The 25,326-nt window shown below is 39.8% G+C and overlaps 1 protein-coding gene and 1 long non-coding RNA gene across 3 annotated transcripts in view; one reads left to right on the forward strand and one right to left on the reverse strand.

Moving 5' to 3' along the window:
• Nucleotides 1–22,399, reverse strand: DIPK1A (divergent protein kinase domain 1A). 2 transcript variants are annotated; one of them, XM_075424923.1, is made up of 6 exons: nucleotides 21,307–21,563; nucleotides 6,387–6,490; nucleotides 6,167–6,301; nucleotides 5,727–5,834; nucleotides 4,846–5,022; nucleotides 1–3,499 (listed from the first exon to the last, which is right to left on the reverse strand). In XM_075424923.1, exons 2-6 carry the CDS (start codon nucleotides 6,441–6,443, stop codon nucleotides 2,687–2,689), a joined length of 1,290 nt encoding a protein of 429 aa, XP_075281038.1. In that variant the 5' UTR covers nucleotides 6,444–6,490; nucleotides 21,307–21,563; the 3' UTR covers nucleotides 1–2,686. The 2 variants fall into 2 exon arrangements, with proteins under 2 accessions (XP_075281038.1, XP_075281039.1); XM_075424924.1 differs by lacking the exons at nucleotides 6,387–6,490; nucleotides 21,307–21,563 and adding an exon at nucleotides 22,041–22,399.
• LOC142361802 (uncharacterized) overlaps nucleotides 21,813–25,326 on the forward strand; it is a 16,558-nt gene continuing 13,044 nt past the window's right edge. Inside the window, exons 1-3 of the long non-coding RNA XR_012764416.1 lie at nucleotides 21,813–21,936; nucleotides 22,889–22,964; nucleotides 24,534–24,810. This is a non-coding gene — a long non-coding RNA (uncharacterized LOC142361802). The remainder of the gene's footprint in view (nucleotides 21,937–22,888; nucleotides 22,965–24,533; nucleotides 24,811–25,326) is intronic.

Below are 25,326 nucleotides of genomic sequence, written 5' to 3' on the forward strand. Positions count from 1 at the left end.
TAAGAAAGCAGAATATTTTTTTGATCCAGATATTCTGTAGCCTCAAGGCTTTTTTTCCCCTTCAGAGTACTGTTATGAATTGAACACCTTCATAGAGGAGAGCAGAGGTGACAGACTTCAAAACCAAGGCTGCTGCATGAGAATTATTCCCATAAGAAGGGGAAATAAATTTGAATAATTTTTGGCATGACTACTGTCAAAGACGAGATGTAAGAACTTGCTGCTTCTATCTACAGAAAGATTGTAAATGTTTTAAAAGGGCTTTACCTGTCCTTCATTTTTCTTTCAGCATACTTAATGCTATGGGGGAAACTTTATGTAGCTTAAGAACAAAGGAGTAGTCACAGTAGGTTCTAAAGCCTGTACCCAAAGGCAGCGGTAGGCTTCCAGGAACACAAATGGCAACACTTTCCCTACTCTGACTTAACTGTAGCTGATACAGGAAGGCAAGTCTAACTGAAGTATTTAAGCTCCCTCCAGTAACTGAAGTAAGCATTTCTACGCATTCGAGTCCAAGCTCTGACTGCTACTGTAACAGGTACTGTCTTAAGCTAAATACTTCACATTATTTAGTGATGAGACAAGATAATTCCACTTCTAAGTTGCGTATATATACGTGCTTACAGAGGCCTTGACTTGCCCCCATCTCTTATTTTCTCCTCCATCTCAGTTTTACAGGGACTTCTGATTTATGTGTTTCCCATTAGACTTAGCAAGTTGCTTACACACTTAAAACATTAACACTTAAACCACGTATGCTACATGGAGGAGTGTTTTGCTTTCAGATACTGATAGATAGCAAGTACTGCTATGAAAGAGAAAAGGAGGCTTGTGATTTATTGTAAAACAAAAGCATGGGGTTTTTTCCAATGAAGGCTCCAACTTGATGCAACAGCAATAAAAATGAAGGTTCTATACAACAACCTGCACTATTAAACATCTTTTCCAGTTGTTTAAAATACCTGATGTCATTTTAGATTCAATAATCTCTGCCCAAAACCTAGTAGCAATTACAGTCAGATTTTTCCACCAAGAACATGACCACTTTACATTTGAGTACACTGCTAGTTACAAATGGTTATTGGCTCACGGTTGGAGGACATTATCAATTTAGAGACAAAATTAGTATTAGCATAGTAATTCTTAAAAGCTGATGCTTACAAAACAGTATGCTCTTAACCCAAGCTGCATACTATTACATACGGTATGGAGAAATGAAATGAGTTTATGCTGGTCCTGTACTTCAGTGTAATTATTCAATGAATGCATTTAGTACAGGATACCTAAAGCAATTAACAACATTACAAATGCTTAAATAAAGCTTGTCTTAATTACCTATGCTGAAAATGAATTAAGGGGACAGGATTGAGAAGTAGATGGACGACTGCCATGTACTTCAATCATTAAGGATTGAACCACTTCATACCTAAAGCATTTATAAATTAAATATTAACAGATGACTATTGAGCACAATATTAAGGTGTTTTATGGACATCCAATTCTGAGTAATTGTGAACACAGATGTTAATCTGAGAAACAACAGGCATGTAAATCAAAGGTAGTACAGTGGTCATGCCATGTGGAATGCCAGGATCAGATAGTGTTTACTCATGACTCAAGACTTTTAACAACAATTCATAGATGCTACTCAAAAGAAAAGAACCATAACACACTATGGCTCACTTATGTTCCACTTCATTCCTAGCTGTTACTATCTCATAGGCTCCCATTTAAGTGATAGTCCGTGCTCCTGAACAATCAAGCTTCTGTCCTATAGTTCAGGTCTAGCTCTGGCTTACATACTTTCTGCAGTAGTTCAAGATTGAAGTACAATCTGTAGCTAAATTTGGAGGGACAATAAAGAGTCAAGACCTTATCCGTAACTATTTCTTGTTTCACATGTCATGCAGCAGATTCCTATACTATGCAAGCTTCCTTTTTAACTGTTAGGACATTTCTGCTATCAGTATTTTAAAAAATTAATTCAGTTCTCAAAATCGCTTGGTCCACAAACTCCTTACTTTTCAATATTTGCTACAGCTTAATTTGGGTTAAAGGTTTCAGCTGAAGTACCATAATCTACAGTTTTTGAAACAGATGTTGATATTGCTGCTAGACTATATACATGAGTTTTAAAAAATAACAGGCTCTAAAATTCTTGGCTCCCAACATTGTTCACTGTATAAGGACTTAATTAAAAAGTGTTGAACTACTTGAACATTCAAGATGTAAGCATGAGGTAAGAAGGTGTAAACAGGATCTCATTTAAGTCTCATATTACAACCTGTCAGTTCTAGAACAAAATTCTAATTTTCCACAGTTTAAAAATTATTAATGTGCAAATTCTGCCACGCCAAGGTATTAGTAAACTTCAATCTCACAGTTCAGTTTAGTCACAACAGCAGCTTGGACTCACATTATTTGCAGTAGTGGTGGTTCTTCATAAAACTATGTAGGATAAAAATCTTTTGCCAGTATTTCACAAGTGAGCAGTGATTTTCATGGAATTGTAAGATGTTCCATCAGTTGATGTGGTGGCACAGTGAATACTTTCATCCTGTTTGAGATCTGACAAAGTGCACACAACAGTCAAGCATGCAGGGTTAAAAAATGCTGCAGATCATTTTTATCAAATGTAGGCTGCCTCAGTGGCAGGCATCAGTATTATCTTCTGCTGGTAGAGAAGCTAAGAATCAGTTGTATGCGAAATTTTCTTCCACAGTAAAGTTTTTAAGTTGTTGAGTATTAAAGAATGCTCCATTTCCATCTGATTTGCTGTGACTTTAAGGGCAATACACAAGTACAGTTGTTTTTCTAGTTCTTCATGGATATCAGAAGGAGCACCACGAAGCAGATAGTCTTTAAGTAGCTGACATGCTTTTGCCAAGTTTGGCTGAATTACCTCCGTGGTACATCTCATTTTGCTTTGGTCACATAGAGTTCTACAGTCTGTACCATAAGTACAGTCCAAATCTGATTCACACTGACGATCTTTAATTATTTCCTTCAAATTAATTTCTGGCACAATTTTTCTCATGTCCATCATTTTCAAATCATATTTATCATTATATCCCAAGTTTTTGGCACTTGTATCACACATAAGAAAGTTTCCATAAGGTCCATGGAAAATATCTTCCACAAATTCGAAAAGCCCTATAGCTATTTTTGCCTTTCTTGGCCATGATGGAGTAAACCATTGGTCCATGCTTCTTCTGAAGCCAGAGGGAATAAAAAGTTCTATAATCCATGGAAGGCTGATTCCATAGAGAGAGGTATATTCAACTCTTTCAGTCACGTAGAGATCCCCACAAAAACCCATCAGCTTGGGAGTATGTTCTTTATCCTGCAAGATCACCATTAACAGAAACTCATCTAGCTGCAGAAGTGCCCATGCAGATTTTGCCTCTGGCAAAGAAACTCTGCCATCTTTGTTTCCATCAGCAAAAGACAGGATGAGATTAACCAGTTCTGAAAGATTTCCTTGTTCACCCAATTTTGCCTAAAAGCAACAAATGAAAGAGATTAAGTATGATTTCATAACCTACCACCAATCCACCTGTCATTCTACCTCCTGTTATGCTCCTTCTATGGATAGTATGGTAGGGTATGTTACCTTCTAGTTTTCATTGGGTATAGATGTTACAGGACTTGCTACCAGATGCCTGAAGAGCGTCCTTTTTGTTATGTTTTCAAAGGCACCAAGTATATGATCTTCTGAAAGTACTAGTGTTCTTTGCATTTCAAAATGCAAACATTGTAATTCATACATTGTTCTTGGTCAGATCAGTCTTTAGAAAAAAATCATACCAAGTAGCTCATTAAATATTCTCTTAGAAAAAGTATGTAGAATTCAAATGTTTAGATCAAGTTTAGTTTTCAGCTGCTTCTCTACAGGTATAGAGAAATTACAGTATCAACTACATTTTGGCCAAGTATAAAAAGTACCAAGACACACTGGGTACAAATCTCATACGATAAGTGTACTGAAATACTTCATTTTGTCATTTGATATAACCACCTCCATTGTATCAATGCAGAGGAAGAAGCCATGGCTGGAATCAGAGCTGTTCCATTTTCAACTACCACCAATGCACACAGGAAGTCAGACAAACTTTTCCCAAATTCTCCTAAAAACTACTCTAAAACACCTGCTGCTCACCCATTCTTATAGACAAAGCTACTGTAATGCATAACAGCTGTCATCAGCTTTATATAATTATGTTATACATGTGTGCATGTGTACACATAACGTTCACTCCGCTAGAACAGCATTATTTCCATCACTGGAGATACAGGAGCTATGGACAATAGTTTTAAGAAATAAAAGCCAAAATTGGTATTGACACAGCATCAAAGTGATGACTCTATATTCTGAAAATTCTGGGAAGCATTAAAGCGATAGAAATAAGTATCACATTAATATAACACAGAAAGAACTGGGAGAAGTATGGCAGTTAGAGAGATTCTGGCAGCTCAGTTAACATAGTAACTCTTCCCAAGCATGAACAGTTTCCAAATTGGCACTTCAATATTTGCCTGGTTACAATAACTCGAAAAGCAGAAGAAAAAAAAAAAAAGTATATTTTTACCATATTTTCTATGCAAATGCAAGTGAAAGCTGTAGACATTCAATATGCATACCAGCTTCTATCTGTTAAAAAGTAAGCAAAAAACCTAATAATTAGTTACTTCAAACTTTGAGATAAGCACCTCTGCAAAAAACTATTTTTGTGCCAATTATTTTTCTAACATGCACTTGAACAAGGCTCATACAATACGGCATTCTCTCCAGCTGCAGGCAAATAAGCCTTTCTGTCAAAATAGAATAAATAAGCATACACTTACTTTAAAAAGACCATATACCATTTCTTTGAATTTCTCAACAGTGGTTCCTCTTGTGGGTTTATCAAATAGGACTATTTCCTTCCTTGGTTCTGGGTCAGTACCAAAATCAAGTTGAGCAGCTTCTTCCATCTGGCATTTTATAACCCCTTGCAGATTTCCCCAGATTCCTAAATACATCTATACAGGAAAGGAGGGAAAAAAGGGTAAAAAACACTGCAGAAGTCGATCAGCTAAAGACCACCCGTACTCCAACCACTGCCTGAAGAGTCAAGTAGCAACACAGATTAGAAAACCGAGTCCTGCGTACAGACAACACGCAGAGCACATTCAAACGATGGCAACTTCAAATACAATACACTAGTGCAGGTACTTAGGAGATGCTACACTGTCAAAATACAAAGACAGCTTGATAAACAATGTATTGGCATTACTACCATCTTTGTATAGGTTGTTAAGTGGCTGTTGCTTTGATCTGGGAAGCAGGATAGCAGAGAAGTAATATGCTGTACAAAAATACAGGTATTCTTTCAAAACGTGGAAGGATCCAGGACATTACATATATTTTATAAACATATATATAATGTATAACAATAATAGACCCCTCTACATATAGGAATAATATATAATATATACAGGTATAGTATATATAGGTGCATATTGTATTATATTATTAATAATATATAGTATATCTATATATTCTCTCTATACAGGTATATTATATACATATATATAAAGATGCTCTGCATGTCACAGCAAATAAGAGTTTGAAATAATCTGTATCAAAAAGGTACAGCTTGCTGACACTAAGGTCTACTCAATGTTCTAGAGAATGACATTTCAGTGGAAAATAATAAAACTAGGTTGGATGAGTAAAGTCTTACCTGGTTATTGGGCTTTGTTGATAAACATTTTGCAAAATATAATGTTTCTTTAGCACAAAGACTGCTACATGCTGACCCATCAATAACTCCAGTCTTGTATTTATCACACTGAAACAAACAGGGAGAAAAATATTTAACAAATTGCTCAAGAAAGAAGGCAATCACTGTCTCTCTCTCAACACCTGACTCTTGAAAGAAAAATCTAAGAAAACATAATAATCTGTTAACATTAATAACCCTATACCTATATGTTAACATTAATAACCCTATACCAAAACAATGTTAAGAAACATAACTGGTTTTATCTGTAATTGAAAATGTAATCTTACTTCAACATGATGGAATATCACAATTTGATTAGTTTACATGTGGCACTGACTGAATTGGCTGTGGAATTACTCAGAACAAACACTTGAGAAAGCTATGCTAAATATACTTACTATTATTTTCCTACAGTCATGTCCTCTGCATAGCTCTGTGTAGGTCGAGTACTGAACATACATAACCCAGCTGCCAATAAATACTACTAACCAAGAGATGAAGAGATACTTCATCCGGATATATGACAAACGTACCTAGAGGGCACAAAGAGAAAATATTCTTTGTAATTCATTCAGCAGTAGTCAGAATGATAGAAACAAACATGATTTACTATTTCACCTTTAAGAATTTGTCTTCCATAGTGATAAAATAAGCAGACTGCATTACATGGAACATTTGCTTCCCTCAGTGAGCAAAACTGACAGGGGAGGTCAATTTGACTTCTGTGGGTGGAAGAAAAATTAAGATGTAAATAAATAAAATAAAATGTGACAGACCCTCATAGGGCAAGCCAGGCTGCAAGAACCAGTTTGATCAAAATCATAAATTGTCAGAGCTCAACTACTTACATTTTTCTCTAAGACGAGTTACTTATGTTCCCCTCCTGGTAAACCAAATCCAACAGACCAGGAATCTGGTCAAAAAATAATCTGTGTTAACGTGTAAATATGCAAGATACACAGTGTGCAGGGTGGGTATCAGGGACAGGTTCCATGTGCTGAAGTCTCCCACTCCTTCCTTGAGATTACACCATTTAATTATTCAAGTAAAATTCCTCTGTACTAGCCCCACCTTCAGTGGTCTTTTCTGTAACTGTATGCAAGACTTTCCTGTTGCTTCTGTGGCCTCTCATTTACATTTATCACTAGGGACAGGGGAAAAAAAAGTGTTTATAAATTAAGAATTAAGGGAGAGATAAGTGCCTTATAAGGGAGGAGGCACATTTTGATCTTTTGTCTTTTTTTTTTCTTTCTTCCTCCTCCGAGTCTGGTATGCTAATAGTTTGATTTTCATACTCACATCAGGATGAGAAAATAATTAGGAAGTCATGATCAGATTTATCAACAGGATATAGGGAAAGTGCATGAGAGCAACTGTATTGGGTCAGCATGAGATCCATTTCTACTAGTATCCTAATCTTCAGCAATAGCTATAAACAGATGCCACTGAAGAGTGAGAACATATAATACATATCCCACATGTGCTCCCATTTTCCTCTGGAAGAACTCGCTAAGCCAGATGTGATATTCTATACTTAGTAAATCTCAAACCATTTATCAGACTCCTTAAAATCCACATAAGGTTTTAACATCCACAACACCCTTTAGCAATTAATTCCATCGGTCTACTATCCACTGTACTGGGGTCAGGGACAAGACTTTATTTTGCTTAAATCTGGTTCATATTAGCTTTGTTCATATATTAGAAGAGATGAGTTATCAATTTGTGTCCACTCTCTCCACATCTGTCAGGATTTTGTGAGCCTCCATCACATGTCTCCCTGCCATGTCATATCTTTTCCAGAGTGACAGGTCCTAACATAGTTGTTCCTCATTAAGAAATCATTCCATATGTTTGGAAAAGGTTCCAAGAAAGATAGGAATGATGAGCAGTTTTGCCATCACATACATACATACACACCAAGGTAAGCCGTCTCACATATATTAATTGCAGATTGCTCCATCTGCACAGGAGAAAAAGCAGTGAAATCATTCCAAATTGCTACAACTTGATAGTAATTATCTTAAATCAGAGTAAATTGAATACATGGCTTCAGCTTTTAAGTATTTTACATTTTAGAACAAAATAATGTTACTAAAGAAAATTATCTTCCACAAATATAGGAAGATCTTCAAAGATGCATTTCCCTTTCTAAATATGTATTCTATTTATTTTTAAGGGAAGTAAGGTCCAAGAAGCAGTTCTAACCAGTTGAATAGTAACTTGGTTTAACACCTATGACAAGAACTGACTTTTTCAGACTTTAACAAAAGAAGCATAATCCCTAGTATAGGAGTCCTACTCTCAGCCTATAGTGGTTCTGACTACTGTAACTCCTGTCGTGATTCAGGGTATACTTTCACACAGGCACTCACTCTATCCAAAGACTAAAGAGGAAGTATATCTTGACCCCATATAGTTCTGTAAGGAACATCAAGTCTCAAAGAGAAGCAGGAATACAAGAAACAACACAGAAAAACTGCTAGGAAAAATGATGCTATACGGCTCAGCCCTTAACTTTATATCCTATTATCATTCCATTTTACAGCATAACGATTAAAAAAAAAAACCACCAACAATGTGTAATTGTGAATCAAGAGGAAGGTACAAGCAAGGTGTTCTAACACTTTCAAATGTAAAAGAGCAGCCCCAAATTCCAGCTGACTCATTCTCTGAAAAAGACTGAGAGCCTTTTGGGTAGATGTCTCTTATGCCCAAGCAACCCTAACATACAATGCTGCCAAAATCAAAGGCCTCAGTCCAAGGAAATCTTAATCCTCGTCCTCTCTCCCAAACCACCAAAAAGCCCAAACTGAATAATACAAGAAGTTAACACAACAAGCTACCCAGAAAAGCAGAAGCATGCTGGAATGGCCATTAAACAGTTCTAGCATAAATATTTCTCATGATGGTTTGTCACTTCAAAACACACAGTAGCATGAAATTCCACATCAAATTAGTGTTTGCGGTTCCAAGAGGCTAACAAATATGTATGCACAGTCTCTGCAAGAATGTAAGTTTAGATACAAAATGAGCGAACGCTTCTCCTGAGGACAAGCAACAGCAGACCAACCCACCTAAGGCCTCATAGGTAATAACTCATACTTAAATCTACATGTCTGAAGTCACAGTCCACTGCTCTAACCACAATTTCATATTCCTCTCCTTCTACAGGAGAACAGAAGTGTTTTAATGTTGTCTTTATGTGATCTACTGTTCAAATCTGTACATTCTTCACCTTGCTCAGCACAAGAATTCAGAGATTCCATAAAAAATTAGGAGCATCACTAAAGTTTATTTGTGAACAACCTTAAATTTCAGACATCTTATTTAAGTAAATGAGAGTTGTAACATGCTTGTATACAAGTCTAACACAAGAGGCATAACTTGAAAATTGATGGGTTTTTTCCATAGGATCATATACACACACTTGTCCACTTCATCATCTCAAAACTTCTTTCCTCGTTTCAAGACCAGTTCCTCTGTCTTTAAGTAAATATTGTAGTTACAGCCCAGCATCTGGCGACTGAAGAAAGTAATTTCTATTTTCTTTAATATACTAAGCTATAATTTTCTGTATTTCAGATGAAATATCACAGGATCTGGTCATACAGCCACAGGAACTTCACTAATAAGTAAATATAGTCAAAAACTAACCAGTGTCATATTCTAAATTTTTCTGCTTTTGAAAATCAGAACTGAAAGAAAACTACTACATCTTTGGACTTGCCTAGACTGCAATTTCATTATACAAAGTGTTCAGTATGGTACAAATTGCTTTGCCCCTGTTCTTTGCATCTCTATACTGAAGCCCATTTTTGTTATAATTACACCCAAAGAACTGTTTGTGTGACTATACCACAGATGAAATCAGAGAGTTGACCTGATTCACAGCACAAGCCTGCAAATAGTTGTGCCAGCACAACTGCAGAGTAGAGCACCTTGGCAAAACCAGTAGAGGTATTCTGAAGTAATTTTACTAACAACATTTTAAACATATTTGCCTTATTTTTAAGTTTTGTTCCTCCACTGCCAGTGCAGCAGGTAAAGCCAGTTTAAAGAAAACCATGTACTGCAAGCAATATTTTTTTAAACATTCATGTTTTAGACTATTGAAGTGAGCAAAATGAATATTCCTTTCCATAATATACATAGCATAGTCATGTACCAAAAAGTCACTTAAAAACCAAATCATAATACCCACCCACAGTAAACCATGCTTATATAATCCTTGGTCTTCTCTAAACATCCATGAATAAGACTAAATATTAAGAGTTATCATTAAATAATATAAAGGTTTTGTTTATGCTGTCTAGGAAGTACTATTAGAATTTTGACAGGTTGATTGTGGTAGTGTAGATGTCTAACAGTTTAATGAAACTACACATCTTTAATATCAATATAGGTTAAGAGGAACACAGAATACAAACACCCAAGCACATACTTACTAAAAAAAAAAAAGTTACTTTCAAAGATTGGGCCACTTTAATAAATGAAGTGCTTGCTCTTATTTTTATGTAACTAGAGAAGGAAAGGTAGGAGAGAGCTGAACAGGAACGCAGGATTGTCATGCTAGACTACATCAATGGTTCACCAATAAAGACGCTTTGAAAAAAATAAAATTAAAAGAAAAAACAGAAAAAGAAAATCCCATCAAGGAGTTATCAATACAAATTTAGAAACCAAATAATCAAATATTTCATCACAAGTTCTTGTTTCAGATGACATTTGCTTCAAAATAAAAAGCTTTCTTAACGGCTGGTGACTGAAAGCTCATCACAAGCATCATTATTTTGCTGCTAGAAGTCTCTGACAGACACACCTAGAAGAAGTGAACTTTCTGTAATCAAGCTTGAAACGCCTCATACCCTTGGTCCCTCCAAATCAGGGCTGAGGTTAGCAAGGGGCTACTGTTAAACAGATACAAATTTATTTATTTATCTGATCTACATTTAAGCAGAGGATTTCTGTTTCCAGGACAGCTAGCTCCTCAACTGATTAAAAATTTAAAACTGTTTTTCAACTTATGAAACTAAGCAATGTTTTATTGTGAAAAATCAAGAGTGAAGCTGAGAAAAATAAAATGGAAAACCTGATACTGCTTCAGAACAAACTCTCAGCCATGAGCTGAAAGCTTGGAAAGCTTATGGAGGGCGACCTTGGAGGGATGGGATGAAGCAGGTTCCTGAAGGGCAACAGGATGAACACCATAGTTTTAAAATGGAAGGAAAACACAGAACTGCAGCAGATGTAAATAAGTAAATTTTTCTAAAACTAGAAAGTCTACAACAATTTATGAGTACTTACAAAAATATGACAAACAACCAGCATGCATTACACCCTTTCCTCCTTGAAGAAATAATCCAAGAAAGGTCAGTTCCAAAACACCCAAAGGTGACTCAAATCCATGCAGCTGCGGTCCTGCCTGTGCATCGCTATTGCTTCACTCCTTCAGACACACTCACTTAAGTTATCTTAAAACTACTTAATTAAGAGGCAGATACAACTAACTGCTTTTATTCTGGTGATAGATGTTGATCAGATAGTTCCTTCAACCAGTTCTTTTTATTATATTTTATTGGGAGTGTTGTAAGACAGGAATAATTTCTGCTATTTTCCTCAGAGCCACAAAGACCTTCGTTGGAGTGACGTAATTTCCTCTAAAACATGGTGTCCACAATATGGATAGAAACCGGATGGAGTAGAAAAGGAGACCAACAATAATGCTGTGTGGTGTACAGCACATTTAGAAACAGCTTAGAAAATGTATGAGGAAGCTGGAAGCAGGGAGGACAAAACTGCCAAGGAAACAAAACTGACAGCTAGGGCCTAGGGAGCATCATAGAATCATAGAATGGTAAGGGTTGGAAGGGACCTTAAAGATCATCTGGTTCCAAACCCCCTGCCATGAGCAGGGACATCTTCCACTAGACCAGGTTGCTCAGAGCTCCATCCAGTCTGGCCCTGAACACTTCCAGGGAGGGGGCATCCACAGCTTCTCTGGGCAATCTGTTCCAGTGTTTCACCACCCTCATTACCACTTTCATCAAAAAAAGAATTACCATACATAAGCCTTTCCCATTGAAAGAACACTACTAAAACAACAGAATTGCAAGACTTTTAGTGCACTTTCCTAGCTTAAAAAAAAAAAAAGACAAAATGCTACACCTACATGCTTACAACATAAAGAATCACAAACTTCCTTGCAAAGCACACTACTTGAACAGACTGATGAAAAGCAGTAGGAGTCATTCTACATGTGAACCAGCAATAAGTGAGAACTGATACGTTACAATTCCAATTACCATACTTCCGCCCCGCTCCTCAGCCCTTACAGAAGAGAACTGAAATTTTAGTTCAAGCTCAGGTGGACTCAGTCTCATCTACTCTTTTTTTCCAGACCATTTTCTGTATTTAGTCATATACAATTTTCACCTACTAGTTTTTTCTTTCCAGTACCCATCTCAAGCTGTTTGCTTAGCCAGTCTTAGCACCCCCCCTCTAAAACCACACACTGTCTGCTATTCTTTTTCTTCCAGTTACTTCCAGTCTATTTCCATCCAATTCTGCAACACTGGCCTCAGTTTCAGTCTTCCTCCACTGTCTGTCTTCCATTCTCAGGTAAGTTCCCAGCACTACTCAGTGCCTCATTTGCATCTTCAGCTTCTCCAGCACAACCTTCCTACTTCAGAATCCTTGTCCTGAACTACTGCCCATGTACAAAATGTGTTTATCGTCAACAAGCATCCTTCTTTCACAGCTCTGGGACGCCAGCAGAGGTGGTATGGCAAAGCACTAGGAGAGTGTCTCTCACTGTTCTCACTTCCAGAACTAAAGTAGAGCTGTAAAGAGGGCGTACGGATTTTTCATGTAGTTTAGTTCTTACACCCACACTACATTAAAATAAACCAAAACAAACCCAAAGAGATCTATTCTTCCCCAGCAGATCTGTCCCAGGAAGCCCAGGTTACCAGCCCTGAGGCAGCCCTCCAGCAGAGGTCTCTTGAAACACAGTTTTGAACTCAGGTGAACCAAATCAGCAGATCAAAAACATTTAAGGTACAGGACTGAGGGATCGTCTGATCTGGATCAGTTGTGAGCGTACAAACAGATTTTTCTCGGTCTGCCTAGAACACACAATGTGCTTTTTCTTTGCTATGTTCATACCTTCTGCTGGTTGAAGGACAGATGATATATAATAGTTGCAGAACTTACAAATAAGAACTACAATTGTATAGTCATGCAGGTTCAATGTCTTCTGTAATATTTTACTTATTTTTATTTGTTGTTATACCACCTAAAAACTAATGGTTTCATAACCTAGAGTTTAATTTTTTTGCTAGTTTTAACATAGTAATAATACCAATGACTGCTCTGTAGTACAGTTCCTGAAATTATCTGAGTCATTTATCTATTTCTACTTTGGCCTAACATTTCTGTAACTAGATGCAGCATCAAACAGAAATAATGACCTTCTTTGCCTTTGCAAGCACAATGAGATACAGCAGCATCTGACCAGAAGTACAGAGGTTATTTGTAATTAAAGCGTGGTATTTTGATAAAATCGGATCATATTCAATTATTGATACCTATGCCAACAAAGGCATGTTCATTAGGTTTTTGTACTCATCCTTTTGTTGGGATGACTTCTAGTCAAATGAGCAAACAGCTGCTCACCATTCCCACTTCTACTCCCTTGCCCAAGTCCTCTGTCAAAGGTTACCACCACATAGCAGAGTCTGTAGAAGCAAACACACGTAGGTCTCATACTCTGAGAATCATTCTCTTCATGAAAAAAACATTTTTACTGGAAGTTTCCAGTAGTCAAAGAAATAATGACCTGGAGTAGCTAAGGTGTGGGTGCATGCTCACTATGCCACTTTAGCTGTATGTATAGTAAACTAACAGAGCACAGGGTCAGAGGAGCATCTTGGACTACTCCAGCAACACCGCACAGCTCAGCTGTTAGCCCTCTTACTGAATAGCTACAATTAAGATGGGCCAGGCTGAAATGAGAATGGCTGCATTGGCATAGGCTGACTCAAACCATCCTTAACTTCTTCCATGCACACTGTCACAGAGCTAACTTGAGAAATTTCATTTTCCATCTAAATATATACCACCAGTGTAGTGTTGTGAACCTAATCTCAGACAAAGTTTCATCATGTACTACATAAATAAATCCCAAACACAACCATCACATAGACAGAACTCCAGCAAGAAAACTCTTGAGCATTCAGTCTGAAAAGGATTTATATTTTCAAACAGCTTATGATGTTCTACTTAAATTTGCTGCCAGCACAAAAAAATGGGATCTTGTTTGGCATTTCAGGTAAGTCCTCTTTGTTTCTACCCAACCTCCCATGCTCTCTACTCAGCTGAGAGCTGCTGAGATCCACTATCTGGACCAAGAAAGTATGATAGCCTCCTATTCTCCATCCAGCACTTGGCCTACAGCAGCTGGAAAAGCTGACAGATGACATTCCTACACATAAAAGGTTTCTCCTGAAATGTGGGGTTTTTTCATTTTTTTTAGTTTCTTTGTTTTTTCGTGGCTTTTGTGGGTTTGGGTTGTGTTTTTTTTGAAGTAAACAGTACTATAGTACAATCATCAAAATTTAAGAATTCAGTAGCAAAGCTGGGTGCTTTCTTTATCATCTCATGTACTTTAATTTTCAAGTGTCTTTCCTTTACGAAGTTTAATTATGTTTCTTCCAATGAACTTTACTGAATCCTATCAGAAGTCATCTCATATCCTGACATACTGTCTGCACATTCTTGAAGGAAACACTTTCCCTGTAAGTCCTATTCTTCAGATAAGTCTAGGTACTTTTTTTTTCAGAAAGTAAATAAAAACACCAGTTAAAAATGAGCTAAAAAATGTTTCCAATCCAAGTGACATAATTTAATTCATTGAAAACACTTAAGTTCATGGCTTTCTCCTTTTAGCCACAAAAGGGCAGGCTGCAACACAAGGGCAGATCCTGGCAAGTGGGGGAAATCCATTTAACAGAAAGCGTATTCAGTTATAGCATTTCTTACCTTTTTCCTCTTCTGCTATCTATAAACAAACTGCATCCAGAATAGCTATTTTTGCAATATAAAAGAACCTAACTTAAATGTCAACAATGCTAAAATTCTACGCCAAAGAAACACATGCATGAACATTAATACCTACAATCATGCTGATAAAGCTTCAAAGTTAGATTTAGTCAGCTTCTTTGGGGCAGGGTATAGGGGATCTAGTCATATGCTCAAAGTCCCAGTTTACCTCACATTGCATTCTACAAACCGTTCCAAGTATTTCCTTTAAGTTCTATTATTCATGTTGGGAGACAAGGAACATAAGAGGAAATGTGGTTCTTTTTTGCTATTAAATGTCTATTGCCCCAAAACAAAGTAATCAAATCAAGGCAGAAGCTATGGCAAGACACCTGCTTTCTTCTGATAAGCACCAAGCCTTCTGGCAACTTTAAGTGCTTTCTCTTAAATGCAATTTTTAGCTTTATTTCTCCAAAGAGAAGTATGATTTGCCAGAAACTATCACAATACGTTCCACATTTTGATATCTAATACCACACACAAAAACAATCCATGACAAAAATCGCATCAGTACAGAGTTTCTGGGTATGTTTACTTCAACATACCAGCATGCCTTCCAAGGCCTTCTAGCTCACAGAAGCCAAATCCGGATCTCTAACCCCATCACACACACTTTCAGAAATGCAAAGCAACATGAGAACTTCTTTTACCATGTGAAATTCTACCCACAAACACAAAAAGATACCAAACATAATGGCAGGCGGTTTTCAGTGATTCAAGCAACACCTGTGTGAGACAGAACCTCATAAAACTTAAAAAAACCCAAAACACGGGTTGCAGATTATTATGAAAAAGGAACCACAAGAAGGACCCAACTGTCATTTACAGATACTAAATGAAAATATATCAAGGATTGTTATTCCACAGTTGCAGTCAGTCTGGAAAAACAGGATCCTTGGGGCAGAGTTTCAATAGGAAAGATAAAGACAAATATTTGCTTTTCTTTAAATTGATTTTTGTTTTCAGAAGTGAACCTTTCATGACTATTTAATTACCTAGTCCTTCATAAAATATTGCAGAACACTTATAGGGAGAAATAAAAATTATTTTATTACATCCTCGTTTCTACAGAAAATTATGACAATGGTCTTCCTAAAGCCTGTCACAAGACTCTTCTCTACAAAATGTCTTCTATTAATAGGATTACTGCAATTTCTAATAAATTAACTTTCTTCAGTATTTCCCCACACATACATAAGAGGAAGCTCCTATTAATTGGGAATCGTAGCAAATAAGTGCTAATGATTATCTTTCATCTATTTGAAAGATAAGATTCAGTGATTTCCTTTCGAGACAGGGGTTTTTTTGTGGTGTTTGGCATTTAATTCTTTCTAATAACTGTCACAGTTTAGCCTGGATGAATGCCAGGTACCCAGAAAAACTCTATTACTCCCCCTCCTCAACTGGACAGGGGAAAAAAATATGATGAAAGGCTTGAGGGTCAAGATAAGGACTGGGAGAGATCACTCACCAATTACTGTCACACACAAAACACATTGAAGTTGGGGGAAAAAAAAAAGTTTAATTTATCACCAATCAAATCAGAGTAGGATAATAAGAAACAAAACCAATCTTAAAAACACCTTCACCCCACCCCTCCCTTCTTCCTGGGCTTAAGTTTACTTCCGATTTTCCTCCCCTCAAGTGGCACAGGGCAACGGGGAATGGGAGTTACAGTCAGGTCATGACTGCCACTCCTTCCTCCTCAGGGGGAGGACTCCTCACACTCTGCTCCTGCTCCAACGTGGGGTCCCTCCCACAGGAGACAGTTCTCCACAAGCTGCTCCAGTATGAGTCCTTCCCACGGGGCGCAGTCCTTCAGGAACAGGCTGATCCAGCGTGGGTCCCCCACGAAGTCACAAGCCCTGCCAGCAAACCTGCTCCAGCCTGGCCTCCTCTCTCCATGGCTCCACAGGTCCTGGCAGGAGCCTCCTCCAGCACGGGCTCCCCCCGGGGTTACAGCCGTCTTCGGGCATCCACTTGCTCTGGTGTGGGGTCCCTTCCACGGGCTGCAGGTGGGAATCTGCTCCACCGTGGGCCTCCATGAGCTGCAGGGGCACAGCCTGCCTCACCATGGTCTTCATCACAGTCTGCAGGGGAAGCTCTGCTTTGGTGCCTGGAGCCCCTCCTGCCCCTCCTTCTGCACTGACCTTGGTGTCTGCAGAGTTGTTTCTCTCACACATTTTCACTCGGCTCTCTCAACTGCTGTCCCACAGCAGGTTTTTCCACCTTCTTAAATATGGTATCACAGAGGTGCTACCACCGTTGCTGCTGGGCTCAGCCTTGACCAGTGGCAGGTCCCTCTTGGAGCCAGCTGGCATGGGCTCTATCGGACATGCGGGAAGCTTCTCGCAGCTTCTCACAGAAGCCATCCCTATAGCCCCCCCACTACCAAAACCTTGCCACATAAAGCCCTAATATCATAGAAAATAAATACTACAGCACAAAAAATGACAGGCAAAATCTGAGGAAGATAACAGAAATAAATCTGTCAATTGCAGGCAAAGCTTTTTCATGCGTAAAAACTGCTTGGGAACCAAAGCTTCTGTGACAACAAACTCTCTTCATTCCTCAAAGTTTCTTGCTGACTCCTTCCATACACCTTTGTAATATTAAACTTCAAACCAAAGTGCTACTTAATGCAATTTTGTATTAAATGCATATTGTTTAATGCAATCTCAGAGACCAGCAGTGGTCTACAGGCCTCAGGACTACTGCAAAGTGTTTACCATATTCATAGTACAGGAGAGACTACAGTGCACATGGGTTTATCCAAATTTGTCCTCCTTCTTGGGCACAAAGAGAATGTGTTTGAGACAGAAAATCCTCCCCAAATGCCAGCTGACTACATCATATACTTGGCAGGAAGTTCCAGAGAAGCTAGATTTATTTTGGGCTCAGCACTGTGCCAATGCAGTCGTGTAGCTTTTGACTTGCAAAAGACTTAACGTCCTGCCAGTTCAGAGCATGGACAAGAGCATACATCTGCTAACAGAAGACAATGAGGTTCCACTCTCTTTGATTCAAAGGGAATTACTTTTCTGATAACGACTTCCTTATCCCGTTCAGCAAAATGTTTTGTTTGGTTCATTTTGTTTCTTCCCATACATTCCCTCTATCAAATCTCCATTTTCTGCCCAGAATCCATCTGTGAGTGTAGATGCACTTGGTCCACCTCACCTCAGAAGAGTCAGAACTGATGTGCACGTGCTGTACTAATGCAGCAGGGACACAGATTGCTGAGCCTGGTGCACTACTGCATCCTGAACACAGCAGATTTACTGCACATATGCTATGCAGATCATTTGAACACATTTCTGAGCAAGAAGTCCCAGACAGAGATTAGTAAGCAATACATATAGACAGACTTCATTTGGAATCGGGACAAACTGCTAGGAAATACTTCTAACAACAACATATTCAAGGTAACAGAAGGACTGAGAATTCTAAAATTATCAAAAAAGGAAGAAAGTGTTCAAAACCAGGAAACACAGTTCCTCTTTTTCGCTCCACTCTTCCATCAAGACTGTTAAATATGAGCCAGGGAACGCAAGAATGAAGGAAAGCATTTGTAATGCTTAAGAGGATATTACAGAGTTGACTTCTTCCATCACTTTTATCTTCTACTAAGTCATGTGCATTGAATAATAATTAGACATTAATTCCCTGGAACAGAACTGAAAAACCACTTCTGGCAATACTCAAGCCTGGATGCACTCCAAAGCATATGGAGAGTAGCATATCAAAATGCAACATAACTTGCCAGTTTTTTGGCAAGTGTACTTTTTATTTAAAATATTTTTATGATTAAAGAGCATGAAAGTGTTTCTTTGTTTAATAGTACAGAGAGCTTAACTCTGCAAAGTATTCTACATGACCATAACGCACTAATCTTCTCCAAATCTGAGTTGTTCACTCCATTTGTCTTACATATTAGCAATAGGAAAGAACAGATTAAAAAAAATGTAAGCTGATCATGTTAGAAATCCTGTTTTGTTCTCTGTTCAGGTAGGCTGACATGAAGTCTGAGAATATCAGCCCATGCTGTCTTGGATGCCATGTACTGGATACATTCACATTTCTGAGAGCAGACAGAGCATGCTTAAGATTATGCAAGTGTATTGAACGTTTTGTATCCTGAGTAATCAAACTGAGTAAACAGAGTTGGAGATATAATTTGAAATGAAATAAGATAATGACCAAGATGGAAAACAGGATGTTTCCCCTTAAAATGTTAAGCAAAACAAACAAACAAGAGGATTACAATCTCAGATAAAGAGACGGTAGAGGAAATTTCTGTTATGTAGGGCTTTAAAACATCTTTATTCTTTCGCCCTTAAAAGACAGTCTCTTGTACATTACTGAAGTCCATGGGACATCTCTAAAGAGTCTGTAAATTTGGTCCAGAATCTCCAGAGGCTAGAAAGCTTCCAAGCATGCTTCTTTACATGATTGTCATGCACAATCCTGCTGGCTTGCCCTCAACCTCATGATACAACTGCTAACTACAGCTATCAGGAAGAACTTCAGGACAATGTCTCCAAAATTTGGGACTCTAACCTCTCCTAATAAAACATAAATCAAACCCCAACAGTGTTAATCACCCAACTGTAAAATCCTATACAAACAATTAGATTTCTTCTTTGGTGGTATTTAGTAGTGTTTAAAAGTTTGTCAGGTTTGAGTGGGTTTTTTTTGTTGTTACATGATTTGCAGTCTAAGCAATGGGAAAACTTTGTATTTCAGAGTTACTGTTTTGTGACGAAACTTTAACAGTGTCTGTGCGGGTTCCTAACCACCAGGTTTTGGGCTGATGTAAGATATCTAAGAGTTCACCCTGCTCCTTTTACGTGAGCTGATATTTGGCAGCACATCCTTCTTAGCCGGAAAGATCATCAACTGATTACCTATGGATCTAGCATTCTGTGTAAAAGCTAAAGAATGGTAAAATAATAATAGTTATAATAATAGAGCATTTGTCATACAGCATCAGTTGCAAACCAACTCATAGCATCCTGCTGCTATTACAGCAGGAAAGCTAGAAAGCTGGAGCAGGTATTAAGTTCCATTTCACAGAAACTGACGTTCTATCAACTCACTTCACAACACAGTTTTCCAAAAGTCTGGAACACCAGCCAACAAAATTTGGAAGTCACCCAGCAATACCACTGCACAACCGTCTTCCCTGGTGTGCTACTTGAAATACTGCATAGCAACGCTACACACATCTTTTTATCTTGCTCACAGCTACATCTCAGTGAGTTAAAGTCTAGCATTTACTTAAAGCACGTTGACTTCTTTGGAGACAAATCTCAATAAAGCACTCAGCAATTAGTACCATGACTACATTTATCATGTACGAACAGTAACATGCAGTGACAGGAAAAGCCAATATATTGATAGCATGCTGCCAGTCTATGGATGCATCAAATATCAACATACACTCACCGTCTAATACAGAAAAATGTTAAAGTTCGCAAAACCACTATTAGGTCTCTCAAAACAAATCCATAGAATATTCAAATGCAGCTTTCAGTATAAGAAAGCACAGTCAGAAATCTTTTTTTAACCTGATACAGAAACAAATACTTAACTTCTTCGGCTTTTCTAATAAATGATCTTGCTGTCTTCCTGTTTCTGAGATTTTAAAACAACATACTTTGCGTGAAAGGCGTTAAAGTAAATGTTGAGAAGAAGAATTTAGAAAAATGTTACCAGACATCACTGTATAATGATCAGAGAAAGATTTATCACCAAGGCAAAGGAGGCAAACAATTTAGAGAATACTCATTTGAAAGGTAGCATATAGATTATGAATTAATTTTCATTTTTATTTGTATCAGAGGCTTTCTCCTACGGGAATCCAAATGCTGTACAAGTGTCTACTTCAGTAAATAGACTGAAAGCAATCTTTTCTGGTCTAAAAAAAATCAAGTGATACTGACCCAGATTTGCAGATACACACCATAAAACAAACACTAAAGAGGGTAAGACTATACCTATATCTGTACACTTCTCCTTAAATGTTACATCCCATTTCAGGTACTTCCAAAAAGAGAATAAGATTGGAAAAATTCCAGATAATGAGGAATTAAAACATTTGAGACTTTAAAATGAACCAGGATGAAGTTCACATTTTTTTAATCCAATGATCACAATGCATTTAATAAGACATCAACAGATGATAAACATATAACTAGCATATATAAGAAATAAAATATTGTATCTATGTCCTCCAACTCAACAAATGCTCATTTTAGTTACAATTTAATTAAAACATAATGCAACAGATAAAAAGGAACCCCAGAGAATAAACCCCAACGTACCAGAAGGTCATAGCTAACATTTCACAGTAGAATTTCCTGCTACATGACAGTCACAGCACTTTCAACCAAAACATCCTTACATAGATAGCTTAAGTAATACAAACATGTACCTGTATATGTAAACACAGAAGTGTCTATGAACACAAAAGAAAAGTGCCTGACGTTAATCCTTTCAGGACACGTGAAAAAAAGCGTCTGCTCATGCAAGCTCTAGTCCATCCTCTGATGGGACGGACGGCCACAGCACCGGCGACAGGCGTCAAGGAAGGACATGCGCAGGAAAGCACGAGGGCCCCGGCAACGCCGCGGGTGCAGCCGACCGGCGGCAAGTCTCTCGTGAGCCCGAGGGGGCCGAGGGAGCCGAGGGAGCCGCCGGCCGGGCTGCCGCGTAACAGGTCCTGCCGGCAAGCAGCGCGGGCCGCTGGGGAGGGCGCTCGGTGGAGCTCGCGGCACCCCGGAGGCGGCAGGAGAGGCCCGATCCGGGCGGCAACAGGCTCCGCGGCCCCCGAGGCCGCCCGGCGCCTGCTCCCGTGCCCCAAGACCCGCCACCAAGGGGGCCCGCCGGCCGCGGCTTGCGCCTCAGCCCCGGCGCCGCGACCTCCCGCCGGCCCGGCCGCCCAGCAGCAGCGCGGCGCAGACGAGCCCCGTCCGCCGCCAGGCGCCGGCGGGAGGGAACGACGGCCGCACCCGCGCCGGGCCGGGAGAAGCGGCGAGTCCTGCGGGAGGCGCCCGCTCCTGAGGTAACTTCGCGCGGAGGGGAGAGCGGGGAGGGAAGGGTGTTGGCACCGGCCTGCCCGGCCCGACCCGCCCGCCCGCCGCCGGGCACGGCCCGCTGCCGGCCTACCTGCGTGTAGTGGGGTTTCCTGAGCCAGGCCCCCGGGAAGAGCCGCCTCGCCATGGCAATCACACATCCCCGCAGCGGGCGGCGATCGGAGGCGGAGCGGTGAGCAGCGCTTCCCCGCCTGCCGCTGCAACCCGCGCCGCCGGGTCGGCTCGGCACACGCGCGGCGGCGGTGAGGGAAGAGCGAGCGAGGGCGGCGGGCGGGCGGGCGGCCGCCCTCCCTCTGGCACCGACGGCGACCGAGCGACAGCAGCTGTCAGCGGGCGAAAAGGGCGGGCAGCTGCCGCCACCGCCGCCGCAGGAAACCGCCCGCGCCGCCACCCTCTACTTCGCGCGGGGGATCGGAGGGGCTCTCAGGCAGCGAGGCGGGGCTGAGGGGGGGGCGGGGGCGAGGAGAGGCCCCGCCCCGCCGGGCCTGACGGGGCGGGGCCTCTCCTCGCCTCCGCCCCCTCAGCCGCGTCGAGGCAGCGGGGTCGTCCGCTACCCGGTTTCCAGCTGCCGGGCCGCAAGGAGAAGGAGTGGGGCTCGCCGAGTCGAGAGGCACCCCCGAGCTCCCCTCGGTGCTCACGTCTGGCAGAAAGTGCTCGGGCCCTGTCTGGGGAAAATTATGAAGAAGTCGGTTAATAAATAACGTGTCTCAGTGATTGCGAACAGGCTCCTGTCGTTTACTGGACATGGTATTGGAAACAGCCGTGGGCCTGTTACAATCTAAAGAGAAAAAAAGAGTATTTCCTCCAAAATAAGGAGGGAGTGTTCGCCTGGGCCCTGATTAACACAGACTAGGGACTTCAGTTTAGTTTGGCTTCAGTTTCATAGAGTGGGGAAAAAAATTATCAGTGGCTTCTTTGCAGGAGGATCTCTCAACGCTTCACACACTGTGAGAAGTCTCGGCCCGACTGAAACTACTGGGAACGCTGTTAGCTTCAAGTAAAATTGTCCTTTCTTACACAAAGTTTTATTTTTGTTCTGCCTTCTTGTGTTTATGACTTGATTGTGACTTCTTTTGATGCAATGCATTTCACAGAGTCAAAGGCAAAAGCTGGGAGTCTCCCATTCGGCTGCTTTTTGGCTGTGAGACTTTGGGCAAAAAGATTCTGCCATGGTGTGGGGATAAAAATAATGAGGGGATGAGCATAGCGTGTTACGGCTCTTGGTGTTCAGTACGCTTTCCAAAGAAGGCTTCTTTGATGAAAAGACGGGTCACAAAAATACTACTGTAAGAATAAGTTACAGTTTTTTTGGCAGGGCTTCCTTTTGTGGAAAGATGTGTATCTGGAAAACAAATGTTAGGAGCTCAGAAAGTATTAAAACGCCGCAGAATTTAAAGAGACTTGTGCTTTAAGATTCAAGAACGGTCTGCAACCGCTTTTTGAATAATATAATTACTGCCAGAGTCCCTCTGAAGTATAAATCTGAAAATTAATTAGTAAGATTTAACACTCCTGTAAAAGCAATCCTGGCTTTAATAACAGCCAGTGACTCTCACAGTAAGGATGTTTTCTTCTCTTCCTATTCAGGCAGGCCCAGATGGCTGCACTTTCTGCATCACCTCCCTCTACAGTTCAGTGGTTTGCTCAAGTTTAGCTAGATTACAGGCATACGACGGAAAGGCAACACAAGAGGAGACCACAGAGCAAACATTTAAACATTTTGCTGAATAATCTCAAGCCATTAGTTCATCCAGTGCTCTGTGCCAACCCTTGGAATGACAGGCTGGGAGTAATCATGAAATGTGGGTGTCCCATACGGCAGGCAAGGATCTAAATGTTTCATTCCTGTTATGTCTGGATCCAAACAGTTCCTGGCATATGTTCATTAGGGGATATATTTTTCACTTAGTACATGAGATCTTCGTCGTCTGTGAGAGCAGGTGCTTTTTTCCAGCACTGAAGTGTTTAGTTCTTCTTCAGGTACTCTTTGTGCCCAGGCCTTGCTAAACGCTAAAAAGTACGGCAATTTCAGCCTTTTTCAGCTACCTGTTAAACACAGAATTCCCAGTTAAGCCTCAGTAGAGGCAACTCCCGTGAAAAGCTAGGCGACGTAAGCCAGAACAGTAACAGAAAAGGTGTAACGTGCACTGACTTGGCATTCAGTGAGTGTGCAAAACTAAAGTACATTCTGAAGACTGGGGGGCAGGTGCAGAAAAGCAACAGAGGTAGAACATAAATCATACTGATGTGTTGTTTGAGGTACAGCCTTTCCATTCACAAATGCCTTTCCATTCTGCAGTTCACACATTATCCATTTTTGTACGTCAGTGCCAAAACTTTGGTGTATCTTAATGCCCAAGCAGTAAAAGTTATGCTGATTTATTGCTACCTGTTAATATTTAAGTTTTCTATCCAGCTATATCAACACTGAGTGTTGTTATTCTAGTGGTGCAGGGTTTGTGTATAAGATAGAAATAAACTACTGATTATACAAGTGCAGTTTTTGTTACTCACAATGCCAAAAGGTAAATGTCATTTTATAATACCTTCTTACTTTCACCTTCAGTTCTGTGACGACTTGGAGCTTATTACATACTGCATATAAGCCAGGAAAACCTAAAAGTGGTTATGTGTGCTGAAGCGACCAGGAATTCTGAACGTACAATGGATGAAAATATGAGACTAATGAGGAAATGGAAAACTACAGAGAAGAATCTGGATTCCTGAAGATACTCAGTATAATGTGCACCTTTAAAAATACAATAAGAATTTTATCCAATTTCTTTTGAAGGAAAGTCTGTGTTACTTGAGCAAGTAATACAGGTTTTAACATTAAACAAAAGGTAAACATTAACTTACTGCAGTGGTGCCCAACTTACTTCTTACACAGTTACCTGAAGCAGCTGCATCCACATAGCGATTTAACTCAAATGACTCCATGGGAAATCCTCAGGGTTCACATACTCTCCCCACCATCGTATTATATGCAGGGAGCCTCTGGCTAATGTTAATAGTCACAAGACTTCTAATGTTGATAATCACAAGACTTCTGTTTTTCACGGCAGCTTTACAAATTTTCAGTCTGCCTAGCATGGCTTCCTGGATTAGTGCTCTTATTCTTTGGATATGCCTAAGAAATACTCTGTGATCCGGGCAGTACCACAGTTTTAAAGTATTACAGGACCAGTAGGAATGGAATGCGTTAGTATTTGCCAGTTACCTTGGTTTGTAGTTACTTTTAATAAAGGTATTTAAACAATATACAACATGACAATGATTTAAAACAAAACCACTTACATTTCCTAAAATAAAGTCTACAAAAATTTAGAGGTTTCTCTCTCTTCATACTACCCAGCTAT

Source organism: Opisthocomus hoazin, chromosome 6, assembly GCF_030867145.1.
Source record: "Opisthocomus hoazin isolate bOpiHoa1 chromosome 6, bOpiHoa1.hap1, whole genome shotgun sequence".
Lineage (NCBI taxonomy): Eukaryota > Metazoa > Chordata > Aves > Opisthocomiformes > Opisthocomidae > Opisthocomus > Opisthocomus hoazin.